At 41.0% G+C, this 21,892-nt stretch overlaps 1 protein-coding gene across 4 annotated transcripts in view; it reads left to right on the top strand.

The window, feature by feature from the left end:
* The window catches only part of sybu (syntabulin (syntaxin-interacting)), a 66,927-nt gene that overhangs the window by 29,254 nt on the left and 15,781 nt on the right, over positions 1-21,892 (top strand). For 2 of the 4 annotated variants that reach the window (XM_067980749.1, XM_067980758.1), the window contains exons 4-6: positions 9,311-9,413; positions 11,604-11,801; positions 21,309-21,461. In XM_067980749.1, the coding sequence (XP_067836850.1) occupies positions 9,311-9,413; positions 11,604-11,801; positions 21,309-21,461 (454 nt within the window). The remainder of the gene's footprint in view (positions 1-9,310; positions 9,414-11,603; positions 11,802-21,308; positions 21,462-21,892) is intronic. The other 2 variants (XM_067980756.1, XM_067980759.1) reach the window with 2 other exon arrangements.

The following is a 21,892-nucleotide window of genomic DNA, read 5'->3' as shown; positions in this document are numbered from 1 at the left end:
ATGCAGTGTTTTTGACAGTGACAATACCTTCACTTTTCCCATGGAAAAAAGGGCACAGAACTTTCACTGGATGATAGAGTTGCTAAGAGCACAAGGCATAATCGATGACATCCATGTGACATTGAGACTCCTTCCATCCATTGCCTGCTTCACCAGAAAGGCTTCAATTTGATTAGTGCTCAGGTGTCTGACCTCGAAACAGAATAATACAAGTAAACGTCCATTATCGTAAAGGTGCCCATGCTGCCTTCATTATGTGGTAGTCCACAAACTTGAAGGCCTCAATTGACTGGGGATATGCTCTGCCCCTTCCTACCTCTGTCACCTCCTCTAGTCCTACAATCCCCTAGTACTCTCTGTTACTCTGACTCCGGCCTCTGATACATCCTCCCTCCCTTCACCCCACCATTGGCAGCTGTACCTTCAGCTGCCTAGGTCCCACTCTCTGGAATTCCCTCCTTAAATCCCTCCACTTCTCCACCTTTTCCTCCTTTTAAGACCCTCCTTAAAATCCACATCTTTAACCAAGCCTTTGGTCACCTTTCCTAATCTTTCCTTCTTTGGCTCCCTGGTTGTTTTTCTTATATCTCCATGATGCTTCTTGGGAGGTTCCTCTGCATTAAAGGTGCTAGATAAATACATGGTGCAGGGCAACAAAATACTGGAAGTGAAGTTGCACTGAGGACAATTAATACAAGAGAGTTTTTATTTATTCGTTCTCTGGATGTGAGTGTCGCTGGCGAGGCCGGCATTTATTGCCCATCTTTAGTTGATCTTGAGAAGGTGGTGATGGGCCGCCTTCTTGAACTGCTGTAGTCCTTGTGGTGATGGTGCTTCCACAATGTTATTACGTAGGGAGTTTTAGGATCATGTAATATATTTAATACAGTCCAGGAGGAGAAATTTTGTAACGTGCGAAGGGATGATATGATATTGTCAGAGGTCGGAAGGACATATTGGCCTTGGAGGGAGTGCAGCGTAGGTTTACTAGAATGATACCCGGACTTCAAGTTACGAGGAGAGATTACACAAATTGGGGTTGTATTCTCTAGAGTTTAGAAGGTTAAGGGGTGATCTGATTGATGTTTATAAGATATTAAGGGGAACGGATAGGGTGGATCGAGAGAAACTATTTCCGCTGGTTGGGGATTCTAGGAGTAGGGGGCACAGTCTTAAAAATTAGAGCCAGACCTTTCAGGAGTGAGATTAGAAAACATTTCTACACACAAAGGGTGGTAGAAGTTTGGAACTCTCTTCCGCAAACGGCAATTGATACTAGCTCAATTTCTAAATTTAAATGTGAGATAGATAGCTTTTTGGCAACCAAAGGTATTAAGGGATGTGGGCCAAAGGCGGGAATATGGAGTTAGATCACAGATCAGCCATGATCTTATCAAATGGCGGAGCAGGCACGTGGGGCTGAATGGCCTACTCCTGTTCCTATGTTATGGTAAAATGGGATGAGTGGTGAATTTGGCTGGCAAAAGATTTGGGACTGAGAATTAAGTCGGGGGGAAGCACCCAAATATTTATATAGTGCCTTAATGCATTGTTGTTGTACTTCAAAGTGCTTCACACAATGTATTACTTTTGGAAGAAAAATAAAAAATGCCAGGAACACTCTGCAGGTTGGTCAGCATCTGTGAAGAGAATACACCAGTTAATGTTTCCGGTGTGGACCCTTGGAGTTCAGTGATTTATTACGTAGACAAATGTGTCAGCATTGACTGGATTGATCCCGTGGCGACCAGTGAGCTGCTTCTGAAGGCTCTGGCAGCTCACCGCAATTGTTAAAATGAGGACCAAGACCAAATTTTGGGCGAGCCTTGAACCTGCAGCTATTGGTGTGTGCTCTGTGTACGCTGCCTGTTTCAGGCCCAGAAATGGACCTAAACGCGTTTCTAGCCCTTATAGTCTTAGGGGAAAATGCTAGCAATTATAGGAGGAGCTGAAAGCTGGTAACCAGAAGCCCTGCAGGAAAGAGAGCCTTCAATTTCACAGACCAAGATATGGAGGTACTTTTGGAAACAATGAAGGCAAGGCAGACTATCTTTAGTGCATAGGGGAAGAAATCATCTCGTGCCACATTGCGGGCATGGTGGAGGGAGGTGGCTGGAGCACTGAGTGCCACCATTGCAACCCCAAGATCAGCAAGTTAGTGCTGGAAAAAATGTAATGACTTGACCAGAATGGACAAGGTAAGTGTGACACCCACCCCATCGAAGGACTTTCTAGCACCACCTTGTAAGTTATCTTATTGGCACAATCAATTACTTGTGTTGTATGTTCTGCCAGTACTGTCATTGTGAAGCACCAATGCTCACACACACCATTGCCAGTTCACTGGTACCACTGCAAGAGATTGCATGATCTCCAAGACCTCATGCTCCCTACTGAAACTTTCACTGCCAGCCCTCTCTGTTCAGCTTTCCAGTTCGCATGCTGTCACTTGGTCTTCCAAATCACGACACTAGCAGAATGAGACTGAATTTTAACATCATCTGTATCTGTGTTCCAGAAAAAGGCAACGCATAATGTCACAGTACAACAGTGCTCAGGGGGAGGATTGGCAGATATACACAAGTTGACCCTCTGTGGGAAGGAGGTACTCTCAATCATAGATCATTCAATGACTGAAGGAGTTTGAGAAGGAAACATCAATGGGTGAGTGGCAGTAACAGCTTTGCACATAACTCAGATGCCAGAATTGCATAATTTTTCAGAAGGCAACATCTAACCTCAGTAAGGCTAATGCTGTTGTATGGTACTCTGGATAATTCTTTTCAGCTCATTGTTGAATGGCCACGTATTAATTTCTATCATTTTCTCCTTCATCCAGACAAAACCCATCCAGATTTGCCTGATGAAATGGATGACGAGGTGCCAGCTCACTCCGGCTGTTGCCCTGCCCACATTCCATCATTTATTTCATCAGAAATGAGCAACCGAGGGCATCAGACTAATGTTATGGAAAGGATAGCACTGGATGATGCACAATACACAGATGTCAGGAGGAAAGCGCCTTAACGTAGTCTGAGGAGCTTCAGGATACAGATCTCATGGACCCTGCTTTTAAACTAGGAGGCTAATAGAGCATCAAGCCCATGTGCAGGTATGCAGCCTATCTTCCAGAAGGTGCTGCATTGGTCTACTGGAGGAGTCCATCACCAGCATGCACAGCACCATTGGGAGGGTGTCTTCTCACTGCGGCATGCCGAGAAGAGGGTTGCAACTCGAGGAAGACCTTCAGAGGATACACCCATGAATGAGACACTGGAGCAATGTCAACTTCCTGAGAGGCAACTCAAACTGCTGCCGTGGAGGTCTTGGTCACCTGCAGGGGGTTTTACAGTTCTGAATGGGACCATTTGATCACTGGCCCGTTGGAGAATGTATCCAGCATGGCTTGGCGAGCACTCTTCACAGGATCTAGCAATCTTTCAGGAATCTAGGTCTATTCAGCCTCTCTATTGGGTCCCCCAGATACATGAACATGCAGTTTTGTGGTAGCGGGACCAAGTTGCCCCATGTCTGATCTGGAGATGCAACCTGTAATTGGTCCGTCTCAGGACCCTGGTTTCTGTAGACGTAACCCAGTGAGACTAATAGAAACAACCTCTACATTCAGTCACACTAGGAAAAGGAGGATAATACTTTGTTGTGTTATTGGGAAGTTGCAAGAAATTTTAGATGTGAGATTACAATGTTGTGGGGAGGAGCTGGTCATCAGGGGTAAATTTTAACACTCAAGAACGGGTGGTCTGGGGGCGGGCGGGTTGTAAAAATCCTCCGTTTTCAGAGCGGGACTGCATCCCGGCTCCAACGCGCCTACTTCCGGGTTTGACCCAGATACATTTGGGTGTGCGTGAGCTTCTGACACCCGGAAGAATTTAAAGGGCCAGTTGAGGTATTTATAGAATCATAGAAAGGTTACTGCGTGGAAGGCGGCCATCCGGCCCATCAAGTCAGCGCCGGCTCTATGCAAGAGCAATCCAGCTAGTCCCACTCTCCCACCCTCTCCCCGTAGCCCTGCAGATTGTTTCCTTTCAAGTACTTACCCAGTTCCCTTTTGAGGGCCATGATTGAATCTGCCTCCACCACCCCCTCGGGCAATGCATTCCAGATCCTAACCACTGGCTGTGTGAAAAAGTTTTTCCTCATGTCACCTTTGTTTCTTTTGCCAATCACCTTAAATCTATGTCCTCTGGTTCTTGACTCTTCCACCAATGGGAACAGTTTCTCTCTCTACTCTGTCTAGACTCTTCATGATTTTGAATACTTCTATCAAATCTCCTCGCAACCTTCTCTGTTCCCAGGAGAAAAACCCCAGCTTCTCCAGTCTACCCACGTAACTGAAGTCCCTCATCCCTGGAATCATTCTAGTAAATCTCTTCTGCACGCTCTCGAAGGCCTTCACATTTTTCCCAAATTGCAGTGCCCAGAACTGGACACAATACTCCAGTTGTGGCTGAATCGGTGTTTTATAAAGGTTCATCATGACTTCCATACTTCTGTACGCTGCCTCTATTCATAAACCCCAGGATCCCGTATGCTTTTTTAACCGCTTTCTCAACCTTCCCTGCCACCTTCAACGATTTGTGCACATATACTCCCAGATCTCTCTGTTCCTGTACCCCTTTTAGAGTTGTGCCCTCTAGTTTATATTGCCTCTCCTCGTTCTTCCTACCGAAATGTATCACTTTGCATTTTTCTGCGTTAAATTTCATCTGCCACGTGTCCACCCATACCACCAGCCTGTCTATATCTTCTTGAAGTCTATCACTATCCTCCTCACTGTTTACTACCCTTCCAAGTTTTGTGTCATCTGCAAATTTGGAAATTGTGCCTGTACACCCAAGTCCAAGTCATTAATATATATCAATAAAAGCAGTGGTCCCAGCACCGACCCCTGGGGAACACCACTGTACACCTCCCTCCAGTCTGAAAAACAACAATTCACCACTAATCTCTGTTTCCTGTCCCTTAGCCAATTCTGTATCCATGTTGCTACTGCCCCCTTTATTTCATGGGCCGCAATCTTGATGATAAGCCTACCATGCGGCACTTTATCAAAGTCCATATACGCTACATCAACTGCATTGCCCTCATCTACCCTCTCTGTTAAACTCATCAAAAAACTCTATCAGGTTAGTTGAACACGATTTGCCTTTAACAAATCCGTACTGACTTTCCCTAATCAATCCACACTTGTTCAAGTGACTGCTAATTCTGTCCCAGATTATTGTTTCTAAAAGTTTCCCCACCACTGAGGTTAAACTGACTGGCCTGTAGTTGCTGAGTTTATCCTTACACCCTTTTTTGAACAAGGGTGTAACATTTGCTGTTCTCCAGTCCTTTGGCACCACCCCCATATCTATGGATGTTTGGAAGATTATGGCCAGTATCTCTGCAATTTCCACCCTTCCTTCCCTCAGCGACCTAGGATGCATCCCATCCGGACTGGATGACTCATCTACTTTAAGTACAGCTAGCCTTTCTAGTACCTCTTCTTTATCAATTTTAGCTCAACCAGTATCTTAACTATATCTTCCTTTACTGAGACTGTGGCGGCATCTTCTTCCTTGGTAAAGACAGATGCAAAGTACTCATTTAGTACCTCAGCCACTCCCTCTGCCTCCATGAGTAGATCTCCTTTATGGTCCCTAATCGACCCCACCCCTCCTTACTATCCATTTACTGTTTACATGCCTATAGAAGACATTTGGATTCCCTTTTATGTTGGCCGCCAGTCTATTCTCATACCCTCTCTTTGCCCTTCTTATTTCCTTTTTCACTTCCCCTGTGAACTTTCTATATTCTGCCTGGTTCTCACTTGTGTTATCAACCTGACATCTGTCATACGTCCCTTTTTTCCATTTCAACTTACTCACTATCTCTTTTGTCATCCAGGGAGCTCTGGCTTTATTTGCCCTACCTTTGTCTCGTGGGAATGTGCCTAGACTGTACCTGAACCATCTCCTCGTTAAAGGCTTTAAACTACTTAAAGCTGTTAAATTTTTGTGTATTGACACTTACAAACCATTTTAACTTCTGACCGTGTCTCCCATTGCCTCTGAAAGATGCTGTGGAAACGGAGGCAAGTTGCAGCCGGCCCTCATTTGGCCCTTTAAACCAGTGATTGACACATCTGAATAAAAGGTGAGTTTTTTGCAGCAGGGCAATCAGTTCTCTCCGACAAACCTATGGCTGGGAATTCTTTGTGTTTAGACTGAGATTTCTTGATTCATGCTCAGAATTCTTGTGTTCACAAATAATTGCCTACATTTTGGACCTTCTCAAACTGACAACATAAGGATGGGGGGGCGGGGGGGGGGGCGCAATGGATGTATTCAACAGTACATCTGAGGAGGAGGCACATCACCATCTGCGGCAGATACGGCGTGCAGTTCTGGGAGTTGCAGCTCCACAAGACAGAGGTGCGTCACAAGGATGTGGAGAAGACCAGAGAGGAGACCAACAGAGGAGCTGACGTCTCAGGAGGCACTACCCACGTGAGAGGTCTACAGGCAGAGGCTGAGCTTCCTGGATCCCTCTGAGGAGCAGTGTCTACGCAGGCTCAGAGTGAGTCGCCAGGCTCCTTCATGCAGAACTGCTTCTGGATGGGCCAGGTGGCCACGCATTGCCCATCGCAGTAAAAGTCACCACTGCCCTCAATTTCTTCACCTCTGGATCCTTCCAGGGCTCACCGGTGACATTACCAGGATCTCAGTCGTCTGTACATAAGCGTATACGACAGTCACGTATGGCATGATTGCCAGGGCATCCGACTGCGCCCATCTTCCCCTGCGATGACATCAGCCAGATTGAGAGGGCAGTGGGTTTCCACTCTCTGGCTGGCTTCCCACAGGTGCAGGGTGTAATTGATTGCACACATGAAGCAACAAATGCAATGCCTCCCATATCACTTTGCCTGTGGAGCTCTCACTTTGGTAGTGTGGGCGCCCAGAATTCAATCCATTACATGCAGGAAATTAGATGCTGAGTTGGACAGACATTTTTCTGGTGTCAGGTAACCACTGGAGTCAAATTGTGAGATATGTTTTAATTGAATTTGCCGTCACCTATATCCTATTGTGACGCCACCTAACATACAATTAATAAAAGCATTCAACAAGTTATTCTGCTTCTGGAGTCTCATTTGCATATTTGTTTTTGCATAATTGCTCCAATTAAAAAAATCACCAGATGCTGTCTATTACCATCTCCAGTCAGGGGTGGTTAGTACATTGTGGTTCAGTAACTTTTGCATAGTCATAGTCATAGCCATTGTATGATCTGCAGATATGGGTCAAAATTCAAACAAAAGATACTTTGTTGAATTTGCTAATTTCAAAACTCAACCACTAACATTTCCTAGAAACTATTTTGACCAACAAATGCAACAGCCCATGTAGCGTGAAATTTAATATATTAATTCCATGCCTCATTTACTGAGTAGAATTATGCTGATACAGACAAAACAAAGGTACATATTATAACATCTGTTTTGTGATGTCCTAACAAGGAAAATCATTATCATTGGTAGTGTTGGTACCAGGATGTAATGTTCAACCCATCCAAACAGCTCAGCGAACTAGGACGGATTGCAGATTGGTTTTAATGTTTGGGTTGGTTGTGGATTTCACTGGAAGAAGCCAGTTTACACTGTTCGTCAGAAGTAAATCTAAATGACAGTTGAGTATAAATTTGAAGCTAAATCAAGTTTTCACTAGAATAGTATGAATTTCTTTGTTTGAAGGTAGGAGATGATATTGCAGTATTACATATAAGTTCATTTTACCCTTGTTTAGATTCTTTGTTCCTTTTTTTGCAGAAGATTTTGCATTGCAGCTGCTTCTTATTTGGTTGTTGGAATGGGACTTTGCTCTTTGACAAAACAAGCTGCCTTTAGTCTTGCCCTCTGCAATTACTTTTCTTTTGTAAAATTGTTTTGGCTTCCAGTATTCTTTTGGCTTTTTGTAAGCTACTTTTATATTGGCGCTGTCTTCGTTTGGATTCCAGGGGACCAGTGTCCACAAACCGCCATCTGACATTTACATTATTAAATCTGGTTCCTTTATCCCAGGGGAGAGTTTGCATTTTTTTGTGGGTTTATGAGTCTGCCTACAGGATAAGAGAGCCAGATTATGCACTGTAAATCCATGCAATTGGTTCGCAATTCCAGTTTGCTAAAGTCCAAATTGAAACAGTGCCAGTACAAAAGTGGCTTTAATTTATATAGCTGCCTTGAAATCAAGAGATGGGCAATGCTGAGAAAGTCATTCTGACTCTTTCCCTTCCTCTTCCCATCCACCTCCCTTCCCAGTGCCCCTTCCCCCTAGAAAAATTATAGTCTGGCGTTTCATATTTAATTCCAGCGTAAAGCGTAAACCCTAGAGGCTACTTTTCATGTCTGGACATGTTCTGTAAACAGAATTCAGGAGGTCGATTTATTGTAGATGCTGGGTTTGTTGTAGCATCCATGTTGCAACTTGAATTACTAATTTAATTTTTAAATGCAGCTTTTCTGTTCTTTTGGGTTTGGTTCAAACAAAACCTATAATCAAAACGGAAGAAAGTTTCCTTGTGCTGTATTCGGTGCAGTTTTCTTGATCTCTGCTGCAAGTGACAGTAAGAAGCTGGTTAAGAATGCTGTAAGAGAATAACCTCATCAAGTCTGATGTTCAGGAAGCATGAATGTAGAATGGTTAACGGCAATGCCGTGTATTAGTGCTGTAATGGGAAGTGCTGCATCAGTGCATACAAACGCTCATAGTAAAGGGTATTCTTGAATGTGATCCATTTATGTAATTCGAGCTAATCTCCAAGTAGGATTGATTGTGTCTCACTGGCATCTTGATAACAACCTGCTATTGACAGATTAAGTGAAAGCAGTTTTTGCTGGATGATTTGAAAAGGCGTAGCCAGTTTTGTTCAGTCACAGTGTATATCTGTAATCTGATAGTATAGCTGTACATTATAGTGGCTCTATATATAATTAGTTTTAGATTAATTGTCTTAAAAATAAGATTTTTTTTTCATTTCAGACTAATTTTGTAAATGGCAATTCAGTTTTGCTTTACTATAGAATGCAATAGGGTTTGCCCTGAAGCTCTGTGTTTAACTTTGCATATGTTTGTGAAAATTCTCCCAGGTTGAGGCTAACCCATTGTACTGCGGGTGTGCTGACACCTGCAATTTCCTCAAATGCAGGAAACTCGACTACATAATTTGTGGTAGTGGGGGCCTGTGCTCGTGCTTTCACCTGACCTGTGGATTTTTAAAAATACCTATTTGTTCTTCTGTGCAGGCAGTGAAGCTGACTTTAGTTCCTCCAGCAGCACAGGCAGCATCTCAGCACCCGAAGGTCTTATGTCCAGTACAGGGAGCAAGCGGAGCTCAGCTTCCCGCAGGTAGGCCTTGCTTTCTTTTTAAGAACTAAGGTGATGATCAGTGCATCACAGGCCTATTGACATAGAAGAAAAAAATAAGTACTTGCAAAAGTCAGTTAGAAACTCAGTTGTATATCAAGCATTCATTTTCCCAGGGACACTTTGCTTACAAACTTGTTCCCATGAAAATTTGGCTGCTTAATAGATGATTTAATAAGAGTTTTACAAAGATAATTACCTCCATTTTGATTTTAAAAATAAAATTAATATAAAAGGTGAGGTTATTTGTATGCTCCCTGTTTTAGGTCATCCTGTACATAGTGTGCTCTTTAACTTTGAAAGAGTTGACAAATAATGATCTCCAAGTCTAGCAGTTCACAGTGTTGCTTGCTCTCCCTCTGTGGAGCAGTGCCCAGCTTCTGCTGTTTCCAATCTTAGCATGGCATTTAAGAGGCTTGGTGAATAGGGAACTACAGGTGCAAACTTCTGTCTAGCTTATCTATCAGACCGCCTTCCTAAATGCTCTTTTTACTAAGTAACTTTTACAAAAACTTTGAAGTTTCTGCAATGAAACATCCCCCAAAGAATTTTCTTTGAGTTTGTCTTTAGTTTATCTTCGTATTTTGACATCCTAGAGGTCATTTTCAACTTGCCACTGGAGCATAAAATTAGCATTGCAGGTTGGGAAATCAAAGGAAAGAAAAATCGGGCGGTTTCTGTAATGGGCGGCCATCTCGCAATGCCAATTTACCACCTGGGTGTCAAGTTGAAAATTACCCCCTCTATCTTTGTAAAATGAAATTGATACTAATTTACTAATTTACCAAACACATTAAGATGTTCATACATATCTATAACCAGAGATTTTGCTATGGATTTTAAGTTTTCTTTACCAGTTTTTAAATATATATTCAGCGCTGATGCATTTTGCTGTGAGAAATTTCAGTAGAGCCAAGATTTAAATGATATATTCATAACTGAATCAGAAAGTAAATTGATTATCTGTTATGAAGCAAATGCAATAAGTTAAGTACAAAGGGCAGGGAATTTTGCCACTTAACTGTCAGCATATTATGACTAACTAAGGAAATGAGTATTCTAATAGGTGGAAACCAAAATGTTTGTGGCTTTGATACAGTATTATGCAACTGGTTGAGGGTTTCAAGCCTCTTAAAAGCAAGTGCATACTTTTGAATTGCCCCTTAGTTCTCCATGGAATGTTTAGGAATTATCTGAAAGTTCATCAGTGTGCCCTGGTCATCAATTGTTTTCCTGTTTTATATGTTTTACAACTGCTGTCAGAGGCTGCCTGGGAGAAGATATTAGCCAAAAATGTAAACTCTGCTTTAAGGGATCACCATTTATTAAATGGCAAATGCTGGGAATATACAACAGATCCATCAGTATCTGTAAAGAAAAAGACTAGTTAATGATTTGGGTGTTAGTTTTGGTCACAACACGACAAAGGGTTTGCACCTGAAATATTACACTGTCTGTTTCTCTTTATAGATGCTGATGTATTTGTTGTGTATTTCCAGCTTTTTGTGTTTGTTTCTCTATATTAGTTAAATGGCTCCTCTGCAGTGTCAGGGTGACTGATATTTTATGAAAGTGGATCTGTTTTGAAAGAAATCCAAGAGATTTTTATAGAGCGTGCCTTCTAAATGCTGATGATTCTAATTTGTCTTTAAATGTAGAACTTTACCATTTAAAGCAATCCTAATGTGCAACCCTGGGCACTGCTGTTTTATAAAACAATCTCCTTGCTACCCTGTAAAATACTTCAATTCAGCAGCCCAATACAGCATGGAAGCATATTGCATGAGGATCTCCTTGTCTCTTGTCAATAGAGTATGGCCACCTTGTTTTAACTTTCCTGAAATGTTTGCTCTTTGGACTATACAGCGATGTTGTTGAACTAACTGAGATTTGTGTTGTGTTGTATTGTATTGTGTGTTTTGTTTTATTGTCAAATTTGCCCTCAATAGCTCTTGCAAATTTTCTTCATATAAAAATACTGAATTATTAATATATACATGTGTGTAGTCTTGTTCAGTAAAGCAATATAAATTTTCTCACAGCAATATGCATATTTTTAGCTTTGGAAAGATTACTGAACGAGAGTGTATACTCTGTGGCTATGTGGCATGCACTTAATCTACGCTACAATAAGTATTTTATGTAAAAAAAAATGTTTCTTCAAATTGTCAGCCGTGGTATTCATGGAAGAAGTAGTACTTCTAGTGGCCACAAGCAGTCGGGGAGCCCAACTGTTGCTCGGGAGAAGGATCCAGTGTCAGCAGTCTATAGAAATACAGCCAACATTCGTGATGTCTATGGAGCTTCATCTCGCAGCAGCAGCAGCAACTCTGGTTCATATAAAGGCAGTGACAGCAGTCCAACTATCAGGTATAGCAAAGAAAGCTGGTGGAATTGACAGAAGTGGTGCCTTTCATTTTGCTGGTCAAAAGTTAATACTGTACATTCTGTACTTGGTATCTGCATGTTTTATGAACAAATTTTGATTTATGCATTTAAGTTTGAATATTTTGGCTTAGAGGAAAGCCTTGACTAACCAATTTATATATTAAATGTACATATTTCTTAAGAGAAGGGTACTGGGCCTGAATGTAATCATTCTAAAGAATGAAGCATGATTCTATTAACCCTTTCATTGCTAATCATGGTGTTTATCTTTACAAATAAAGTGTAAGGAAATATCTCATTGCTCCCCCGATCAGGGTGAAGTCTGAGGTGTTTGAATTGTGTATTTTGATCCCTTAGCAATTGAACTTGGATTCCCTCACCCACATGGTCTATATGACATATGCAGTCACAGCTCTTTCAGTCATTGTAGCTGACCAACAATGACCTCAAATGCTTAGGGACCAAACATTTGAGAAGGAAATATTCTTGAAGATGGTCTTCAAATTCATTTTACTCTAAAATCTAAAATTAGATGAGCTCATTGTCTAATTTTAGATTGTAAAATGAATTACAAGGCACTTGTATATAGATGAGATTACTACTTAAACAATGGCATGGTAAAATACTTGAAATATGAACATCTTGGAGTTCATTACTGCTTTTTCCTTCATTTTAAACATCCTCCATATACAGTAGGAGTGAAGTCTAACTTGATTGGCTTAGGGAAACCACATATCTAGCACGTACTTTAAAATGTTGTGATGTTGCAGATTAGTGGTATTGCATGTTATCTCCTATTCTCGTGTTGTATAAAGCCCTGGGGCCAGTTCCATAGCTGTTCATTTTTCTACAGCTACAATTGTGTTCTCTACTCATTGCTTTGGACGTCTCATTGAAGGATTGGCAAAAGCTTCCCGTTTTTCCTCAGGAGTAGGTTAGGTCAGATGACATTTATAGCCTTACAGGTGTCTTCTATTTCCATTCCTCCAGTCTGTTTTATTTCCACTTTTTCCAGAGAATACAAGTGTGAGCACCAACCGGGAACATCATGAATGCTAACAAAACAGAGTTGTCTTTATTAACACACATGTGAATAAAATCAGAAAATAAAGCACATATTGTTCAGGAAATGTGAAACCCGACCTATCTGGGTGCACCGCCCGCTATCGGGCTTGCGGCACCGTTTTCCCCCCCCACTCCCCAATAAAATCAAGTCAGCATGCTTATCATCAAATGGTCAACCTGAAAATACTTTTACTGCTTTAAGGGACGCAAATATAAACCTGCAATTAGAGAAGAATATAATTTTACATAAGTCTTCAAATAGACTTCTGTTATGACTTCATATATCTAGAGGAAAAAATTCTCAAACAGCATTAAATAATGTGTGTGAGAAAGGACTGGGTTGTGTAGTGAGCTAGATACTGATCTTTCACCCTTGGAATCTCAGTTCAAATTGAGCCCAGACTAATGGCATGATATTTGCTGCTTTGTTTGCTGAAAGGGCTTTATGTGAAATGAGTTTACACAATCTCAACCCAGTTCCTTGTAGACAAGGACTCAGAGCAGAAAACTGTCTATAATTGGCACTAATTGCCAATCTCAATTAGATAGCTGGTGTGGGTATTGGAAGAGCCACACCAGTGAGGATGCTCTTCTGAGGATAGTGCTGAAGCACATTGTCGAGCATCTAACTGTGCCATGCTGTAAATGACCTGGGAGCACTTGACTGGGTGCTCAAAATGTTAATTGTTTCATTCCCAGCACTAATATCCCTCATATTGATACACACAAAAAAGTCACAAAATATAGGTTTTTAAACATGGGTGAACATTCAGCTCATGTTACTCTGTTATGGATCGAATTGTAAATTTCAAGATTATAATTGCTAGAATCAGGGAATAGTGTATGATGGAAGGGTGTAAGGAGAAAGGAAGAACTTAAGGAACTGAAACAATTAAGGAACAAAAAAATGATGAATGCGTTTACAGTTCCGAATCACCAAGAATTACAACTTGTTGCAGTAAAAAGCAGTTATTACCAAAAGATTTGTGAATCATCAGTGCAGATCTTAGATATGGAATTTTGCTTTTGTATAATTCTGATTAAACACCCTCAACTCAAAAGTGTATCACAAACCGCAAATTGTTCAAAACTAATGGTTTCTGGGTCTTTTTTGTGGTGTGGACAAATAATGGAAGATGCTATGAAAACAGCCGAATTAATGTCTGGAAGGAATTGCTTCAGTGATTCACCATGAGTCTTTTTGGGCAGGCCTTGGTAGTTGTCAAACACCAGTTACTGATTTGGTTAAAGCTGATTTTAATTAAATCTGTAAGCAAAAGGAGCCATTCTTCTTTCCATACACACTCACTGAAATGTCAGCTAATCCCTGGTGACTCATCATGATTTTGTGTTGAACTGGCAACTGCTAGCCTCTTCTTTGATGTCAGAATATTCCCCATCCCCCGGCTACACGTTGTTTTCTATATATAGAACAAAGTGCTGACGTCAGATGGTTTGCTGTGAACTACCTGTTGATTTTCTGATTGCCCTAGATTTGATTTTCATTTCAACAGCTTTACATATATTTTATTTCTAATTCGCTCTTGATCTATAATCCTCCCATTACTGTCATTGGTCTCTTCCTTCAGCCAAAAGGGCAGAACAGATTACTCCATGACAAACCAGCAAAAATACCAATTCTTTTAATATTTCTTAGAGCTCTGACGAGCTCTGTGTGGGTGTGTACTGGAGAGTAGAACTGATTGGATTGCTGATGCCAGGAGATGAAGCCACACACCTGTTACTCATTTTGTGCAGCAGAACGCTTACAAGTACATTGTTGCTGTTTCGTCTTATATTTGAAATATCAAAATATATGATGAAGAATGCGATGCATGCTTGTGTTTAATAATGTGAGCAGTTATCACCCCACAAGTGAAACCACAGTATGGGGTACAGCACTAAGGTATGAAAGAATGAAATGTGTACGAAAGAATGCCCAGAAGTGCTTCAGAATGTGGCATTGTCCATGGGCATGATTTTAATTATTTTTAAGATAGGAATGTATAGTTTTTATTAGTTTTCTACTAGTTTTCTACTAGTAGAAGGTCAATGGGTTCAAATGATTAAGGGAGTTGAAATTTTGAAGGTCACCTCAGTAACTTCTTTGGACGATAGCCAAGAATGAAAGCTATTTGTGGCTGTTTAAGGGCTCCTATTGTGGTATATTTAGAATGTTATTTTTATAAATCTTATTTGGAGTAACCTCATGTATTGGCGGACCATCAGTCTGTTGTATCTAACTTTTTTCTTTTGGGGGGAGAAAAACCAAAAAGACTGTTTTCGATGAAACTGCCACAGCTGCACTCGGGCAGACAGGTGACTCAATCTCTGGTGCTTTTTCCCCATTTTTTAAATATTGTGTTCAACACAGGGTGCTATTCTTTAGCCAGAGGAACTCCAGACTTCTACATGACCACTGGTAATGCTGCACTCAGATCAGCTGGAGGCATGGAACCAAAGGCTGGTGGGAACACTAGTAGCAGCTACTGAGTCGTTAAACTGAAATGGGACAAAATTGCTACCCGGGGCAAGCGAGTTGGACAGACTAATAATCCTGGGACCCAAACTGCGTGTTCTGATTGGAAAAAAGATTCTTTATTTTAATCGGTGTAACTCTGCATTGTATTTTTTTTCCTGTTTCTATTATTGATAAGAATGAATAGAGTCCTTGCCAATTCAATGGAAAGTAAAATCGGGCAAGATGTATCCATTATCGGGCAAGGCCGATCTGCAATTGCCCAGTTTTCATCCCCGCTGAAAATCAGTCCCAGTAACAAGGGGTCATCCGTTTAAAATAATACTAAGTAAGGAGAGACATTAGAATATATTTCAATATGCAGAGTGTTCTGTAGCATGGAATGTTTTGCCATAGGGAATGGTTGAAGCATCTTTTAAGGGAAAGTGGATAAAGAATTGAAGCAGAGGAAGATAAAGGGATATGAGGAGACAGCAGGGCAGTGGACTTGTTTTGGATTGCACTTACAAAGAGCTGGCAGAGACATGATGGGCCAAAGAGCCGCATCCTGTGTTGTAAACTTCCATTGCTCTTTCATTTTAAATGGTTTCAAATTGATCGGTATTACATTGTTTTTTTTTAAATTTAAAACAGCCTAGTGAATACTAGGGAATTGTGTCCTAGAGTTCATTGGCTAGAAATTATCTTCCCGTGAGTGCTTCTGTAACAGAAAGGATGGGATCTGAATCCCACTCCACTCATTCATGAAGGAAACTTTTTATTATGTAATAGCAATTTTATTTGTTTTGAAACAAAAATATGAATGAATATATACAGTGAGCATCAATGTTAAGAGGTGATATCCATGGGAGTTGTGCAGAAGATGCTAGAGAAAAGTGGGAAGGAGAGCAGAAAAAGTGCAAGCGATAATAAGGACAAAGCCTGGGAACAGAGGAGAGAAGTAATGGATGTTTAAGCAGATTGGAAACATGCATGGCCTGACACAGCTGGAAAGGAAGCTCAGAGTAATGGGGTAGAAATTGCTCGGAGCAGCGAACCAACAGTGCTCACCGCTCCATAGATTTATACTAACTCACTAACTTACCGCGGTCTTTACTTCGGGCATTTCCTCGAATAGGAAGCGGAGAAAAACCCAGCATCGGTTCAAGCGAAGTTAGGACCCTAGGAGAAGCAAGAGGATCGATCTCTCCCCTCGACCAATCAAATCGCAGCACTTTTGACAGCTGCGAAACTGTCCCTGCAGGCTTCCAACCGTAAAACCAGAAAGTGAAAGGTACAACATTAAATCATTGTAAAAACAGTTATAGACAGCGAAATAGAGAGAGTAAAAAATAATTGAATTAAATAAAAGAAACATAGAATCATAGGTTACAGCATGGAAGGAGGCCATTCGGCCCATCGAGTCCGCGCCCGCTCTATACAAGAGCAATCCAGCTAGTCCCACTCCTCCGCCCTATCCCTGAAGCCCTGCAAATTTTTTCCTTTCAAGTATTTATCCAGTTCCCTTTTGAAGGCCATGATTGAATCTGCCTCCACTACCCCCTCGGGCAGTGCATTCCAGATCCTAACCACTGGCTGTGTAAAAAAGCTTTTCCTCGTGTCACCTTTTGGTTCTTTTGCCAATCACCTTAAATCTATATCCTCTGGTTCTTGACTCTTCCACCAATGGGAACAGTTTCTCTCTCTCTACTCTGTCTAGACCCTTCATGATTTTGAATACCTCTGTCAAATCTCCTCGCAACCTTCTCTGTTCCAAGGAGAACAACCCCAGCTTCTCCAGTCTATCCATGTAACTGAAATCCCTCATCCCTGGAATCATTCTAGTAAATCTCTTCTGCACCCTCTCTAAGGCCTTCACATTTTTCCTAAAGTGCAGAACTGGACACAATACTCCCTGTGGCCGAACCAGTATTCTATAAAGGTTCATCATGACTTCCTTACTTTTGTACTCTACGCCTCTATAAAGCCCAGGATCCAATATGCTTTTTTAATTGCTTTCTCAACCTTCCCTGCCACCTTCAACGATTTATGCACATATACCCCCAAATCTCTCTGTTCCTGTATCCCTTTTAGAATAGTGCCCTCCACAGAAGGGAAAAGTTAAAAAAAATTTTTAATGACCATAAACTATTAAAATAAGGAGTAATGAGACTCCACATTTCAAAAGGTTAATTTTTAGTTGTTTGGCAGTCATTAAGACTTAACCCGCTGTTAAAACTTAGTTTAGACCTGGTACATTTAAGCATACCTGTTTTGTGACGATATTAGTTACTTTCCAGCTGGGCAGATGAGCAAGTTGGCGCTTTTTCAGTGATTTCTCTGATTGCAGCTGGCGATAGCCTTTTAATTCAAAGCTGTCATATCGCCAGCGAATCAGTAGGAGTAAGTTCCAGATTTCCGCATTTCACTGCGCGTGTATGAGCGTCGGAACTTGCTCCTCCCTTTCGCCGCTAACTACAGTGAGCGCTGTTGAGTTGTCCATTATTTTGCAAGCAATTTCTGCCCCATTATTAAATAGATTTCCACTTGAGATGGTCCCCACTGCCTCCAAATAATTCGGAGAGGCATGATGTGATTTCCAGTCTACCACATCTGTCCTTTGAGCACCCTGTGAACGTAACCGTTTTAAAAATGTTGTTACGGCTCTTTTGTGCTCGACTATGTTTTAAATGTGTATTTTAATATTAACTGAACTTTATTTACTTATGAAACACTTAAGACAGTATTAGCAAAATAAAACATTACAATATTTTCATACTTTTTTTGGCTATATTTAGATTTTGACAGTATACAGGAAAAGTAAATGGGAAAAAAATGATTAAAACAACTAGACCCGCCAAGTCAGACTCATTAAATGTGACGGTCGTTTGTTTTGGATTAAAATTGTTTACGGAGTTGGCATTCTGTGTCAGGTTTGATGACCATGAATGTAACTCCTAATGTTTCCCCTGAGGTTGATAGCTGCGAGCTATACAGTAACATATAAAGGCCCTTTTGGTAAAATACCCCTCAGGAACTAGAAACTCTTCATTGGACTTGGAGGAAGAAGAATGACAAATTTCTGATTTTGATAAAATAAGTTAAATCCATTAGAGCTCAATGAATACAATTTTATTTCTGTTAAAATTATTTTCAGACATCCAGTATCTCCACAGATGCCATCCACCGCTACAACACTGAAAGCAATCCAACAGATGAGCTGCTTTAATAGTAAAGAAAATTACACTTCCTAACCAGTTTTTCCCCTCCCTTTTACAAATAACCCAAGCAAAATTGCTAAGTATGAACAGCAATGAAAACTGGTTAATCAGGAACCCAGTACTCTGGTGCCAAGGCTATTGGAATCATCTTTATTAACTTTCTTAGAAAATGTTGTGTAACTCTTAAATTTTAGCCTGTAGTTTTACACATTGCATTTCCTAACTGTGCATTCTTTGCCATATGTAAATATGGGCTCTAAATGGGATCAGCTGGTAAATAACAACAACTTGCATTTATATAGTGCCTTTTAATGTGGAAAAACTTCCCAAGGCGTTTCGCAGGAGCGTTATCAGAGCCACATAAGAAAATATTAGGACAGGTGACCAAAAGCTTGGTCAAAGAGGTAGGTTTTAAGGAGCATCTTCAAGGATGAGAGAGAGGATTAGGGAGGGAGTTCCAGAGTTTAGAGCCTAGGCAGCTGAAGGCACAGCCGCCAGTGGTGGAGTGATTAAAATCGGGGATGTGCAAGAGGCAAAAATTGGAGGAGCGCAGAGATCGCGGAGGGTTGGAGGAGGTTACAGGGATGGGGGGAGGCGAGGCCATGGAGGGATTTGAAAACAAGGACAAGAATTTTTAAAATCAAGGCGTTCCCACAGCGGGAACCAATGTAGGTCAACGAGCACAGGGGTGATGGGTGAACGGGACTTGGTGCGACTTAGAATACGGACAGCAGAATTTTGGATGAGCTCAACTTTACGGAGGGTGGAAGATGGGAGGCCGGCCGGGAATCATAAAAGTAATTTTATTCACATCACCCCCAAATAGCCAGAATTGAAAAATGAGGGTCAATATACGAATCATTCTTTGCTGCAACACTATAAATAAAAAAGGTATAGGAAGTCAGTGGTACTTTGAAAGCCATTAATGTAGGGACAGCATGCTGGCCCAACGCATTGAAAAACAGCAGCATGGAATGCTGGGGTGTAAATTTGTGTCCATGATACCTTTCCTTCCCCACCATAGACCAAGTCCTTGATTTCTGCAATGTCACAATGAAAAGATGCTGAGCAAGGCTGTGCACTTACCTGCAGAACAACGACGACTTGCAGTTATTTAGAGCCTTTAACATAGAAAAACATCCCAAGGTGCTTCACAGGAGCGTAATAAGACACAAAGAGACATGAGGACAGGTGACTAAAAACTTGGTTAAAGAGCTAGGCTTTAAGGAGGATCTTAAAGGAGGAGAGCGAGATGGAGAGTTTAGGGAGGGAATTCCAGAGCTTGGAGCCTAGACAACTGAAGGCACGGCCACCAACAGTGGGGTGAAAGGAGTGGGGGTGCACAGGAGTCCAGAGTTGGAGGAACGCATAGCTCTTGGAGAATTGTAGGGCTGTAGGAGGATACCAAGATAGGGAGGGGTGAGGCCATGGGGGGATTTGAACGTGAGAATGAGAATTTTAAAATTGAGGCATTGGTGGACCAGGAGGCAAAGTAGGTCAGTGAGCACAGAGGCGATGGGTGAGTGAGAATTGGTGCGAGTTAGAATACGGGCAGCAGAGTTTGGATGAGCTCAAAGTTATGGAGGGTGAAGCAGAAAGAATGGAAGAAATATTCCTTTGTTGCTCCCAAAACACAGTTGGTTCCAGAGTGGTGTTGATGAAGACCTAAGAGCATATTATCTGCCCATTCTATCTCTTCCAGATAGATCATAGTATTGGATGATCAAATGTAAAGGAGAAAATATCTTCAGTGAAGAAGGACCACTGACCTCACAAAAAAAAAAGCTTGAATGAATAGTTAGTGTTGTTGCCATTGAGCTTCATCAATATAATATGATTATTGTTGAGTATGGCAACCTTTCAGTGTGTAAGTGGCAAAAAATATTCTTGTTGCAGAGATTAAGAGAGCAGAAATTATAGATTACATTTTATTGCATTATTATACGCATGAATTGGCACAAAAAGATAAAATCAACCTTAAGAATGCCAAAGACTAAAGAACTGCAAGAATGGCATCCAGATGAAGGATCCATTTATATAGACATTCAGAAAATGCCACTTCAGATCAATCTTTGAACATTGCTTAAATGGAATAGCTTATGTATTTGCCATGTTTTATTGTTTATATAGTTCTAACAGAAACCTGTAGTTTGTGAGTAGAAGTATCTTTTTATAAACTGCTGTGCCATAGACTTCAACGTGATCATTTTATTCTCTCTTTTTCCTCTTTTTCTCTCTTTTCACTGCCAATTTCAGAGAGAATTACTGTAAAGAAATAAAGTAATGTAAATAGATTCAACTTCTGGGTGAATAAAACACTGAATGGGAAGTCTTACCTGCAGTAGCTTTTTTTTTAAGACTACTCAGGGCATTCAGCTGAGACTGGATACTGAGCTCAACCATATGAGCAAGCTGAATTAACATTGGTAGTCCAAATATCAGGATTGAGGAACTACCCTGAATTACTGGCTACTGTTAATTCAGCTGCCTTACATTTGAGGTTCAAACTCTACCAATACAGTCTGCCCTGATATCATCACTTGAATTATTCAAATCAATTTCTAGAAATGGACACAAAAAAAGTGATGTTACTGTTGATCAGAACTCTTTGTAACCAGTTATTATTTTTATTTACTTCACTGACTGTGAGATTTCCTCTTTTGAATCCCTCAATTGTTTTGTTCACCTGGGCTTCAATAACTCATTCTCTTCTTTCCTTTTACTGTCATTATCTGCATTTTCCAGGCGATCTGGTAAATACACTTCTTGCAGTGATAATCATGGCATTAAGCCCCCAAACCCGGAGCAGTACTTGACCCCACTGCAGCAAAAGGAGGTCACCATTAGACATCTGAGGACAAAACTAAAGGAGTCTGAAAGCAGCCTTCAAGAGAGGTGGTAATTATTTTAATTCTAACAACTAATAAGTTGTTTGACATCAAAATCTAAGTTGAATGTAAACTTGCACATGCTTTCCTGAATAAAGTCCTGAGATGAGCAGATAAGGCATGAAGTGTGAGATGTTAGAAAACATGGCAGTAGGCCCCATGGAATTCATATGGTCATTTTTGTTTTGTCCTCCAGTTCAGCTTATTGCAGCCAAAAATGAGAAAATTGAAATTATTGTTGAAATTCCCGATCTCCCAAATTTGTTTTTTTAAAAAACATGCAAGACAGACATCCAGAGTTGCTGAACCCACCTACGCCACAGAGGAGGTTATGTGCACTCTTTAAAATGATTTCAAATTACAAACAAAAATAGAAATTCTTGTTTCAGATTGAAGACTTAATAAAACTTAAAACACTTGGGAGTTTTGGGTTACTTTTGT

The sequence above is a fragment of the Heptranchias perlo genome, chromosome 3 (assembly GCF_035084215.1).
Source record: "Heptranchias perlo isolate sHepPer1 chromosome 3, sHepPer1.hap1, whole genome shotgun sequence".
NCBI lineage: Eukaryota > Metazoa > Chordata > Chondrichthyes > Hexanchiformes > Hexanchidae > Heptranchias > Heptranchias perlo.
The sequence above is the reverse complement of the archived record's forward strand: the minus strand, read 5'-3'. Positions and strand labels throughout refer to the sequence as shown.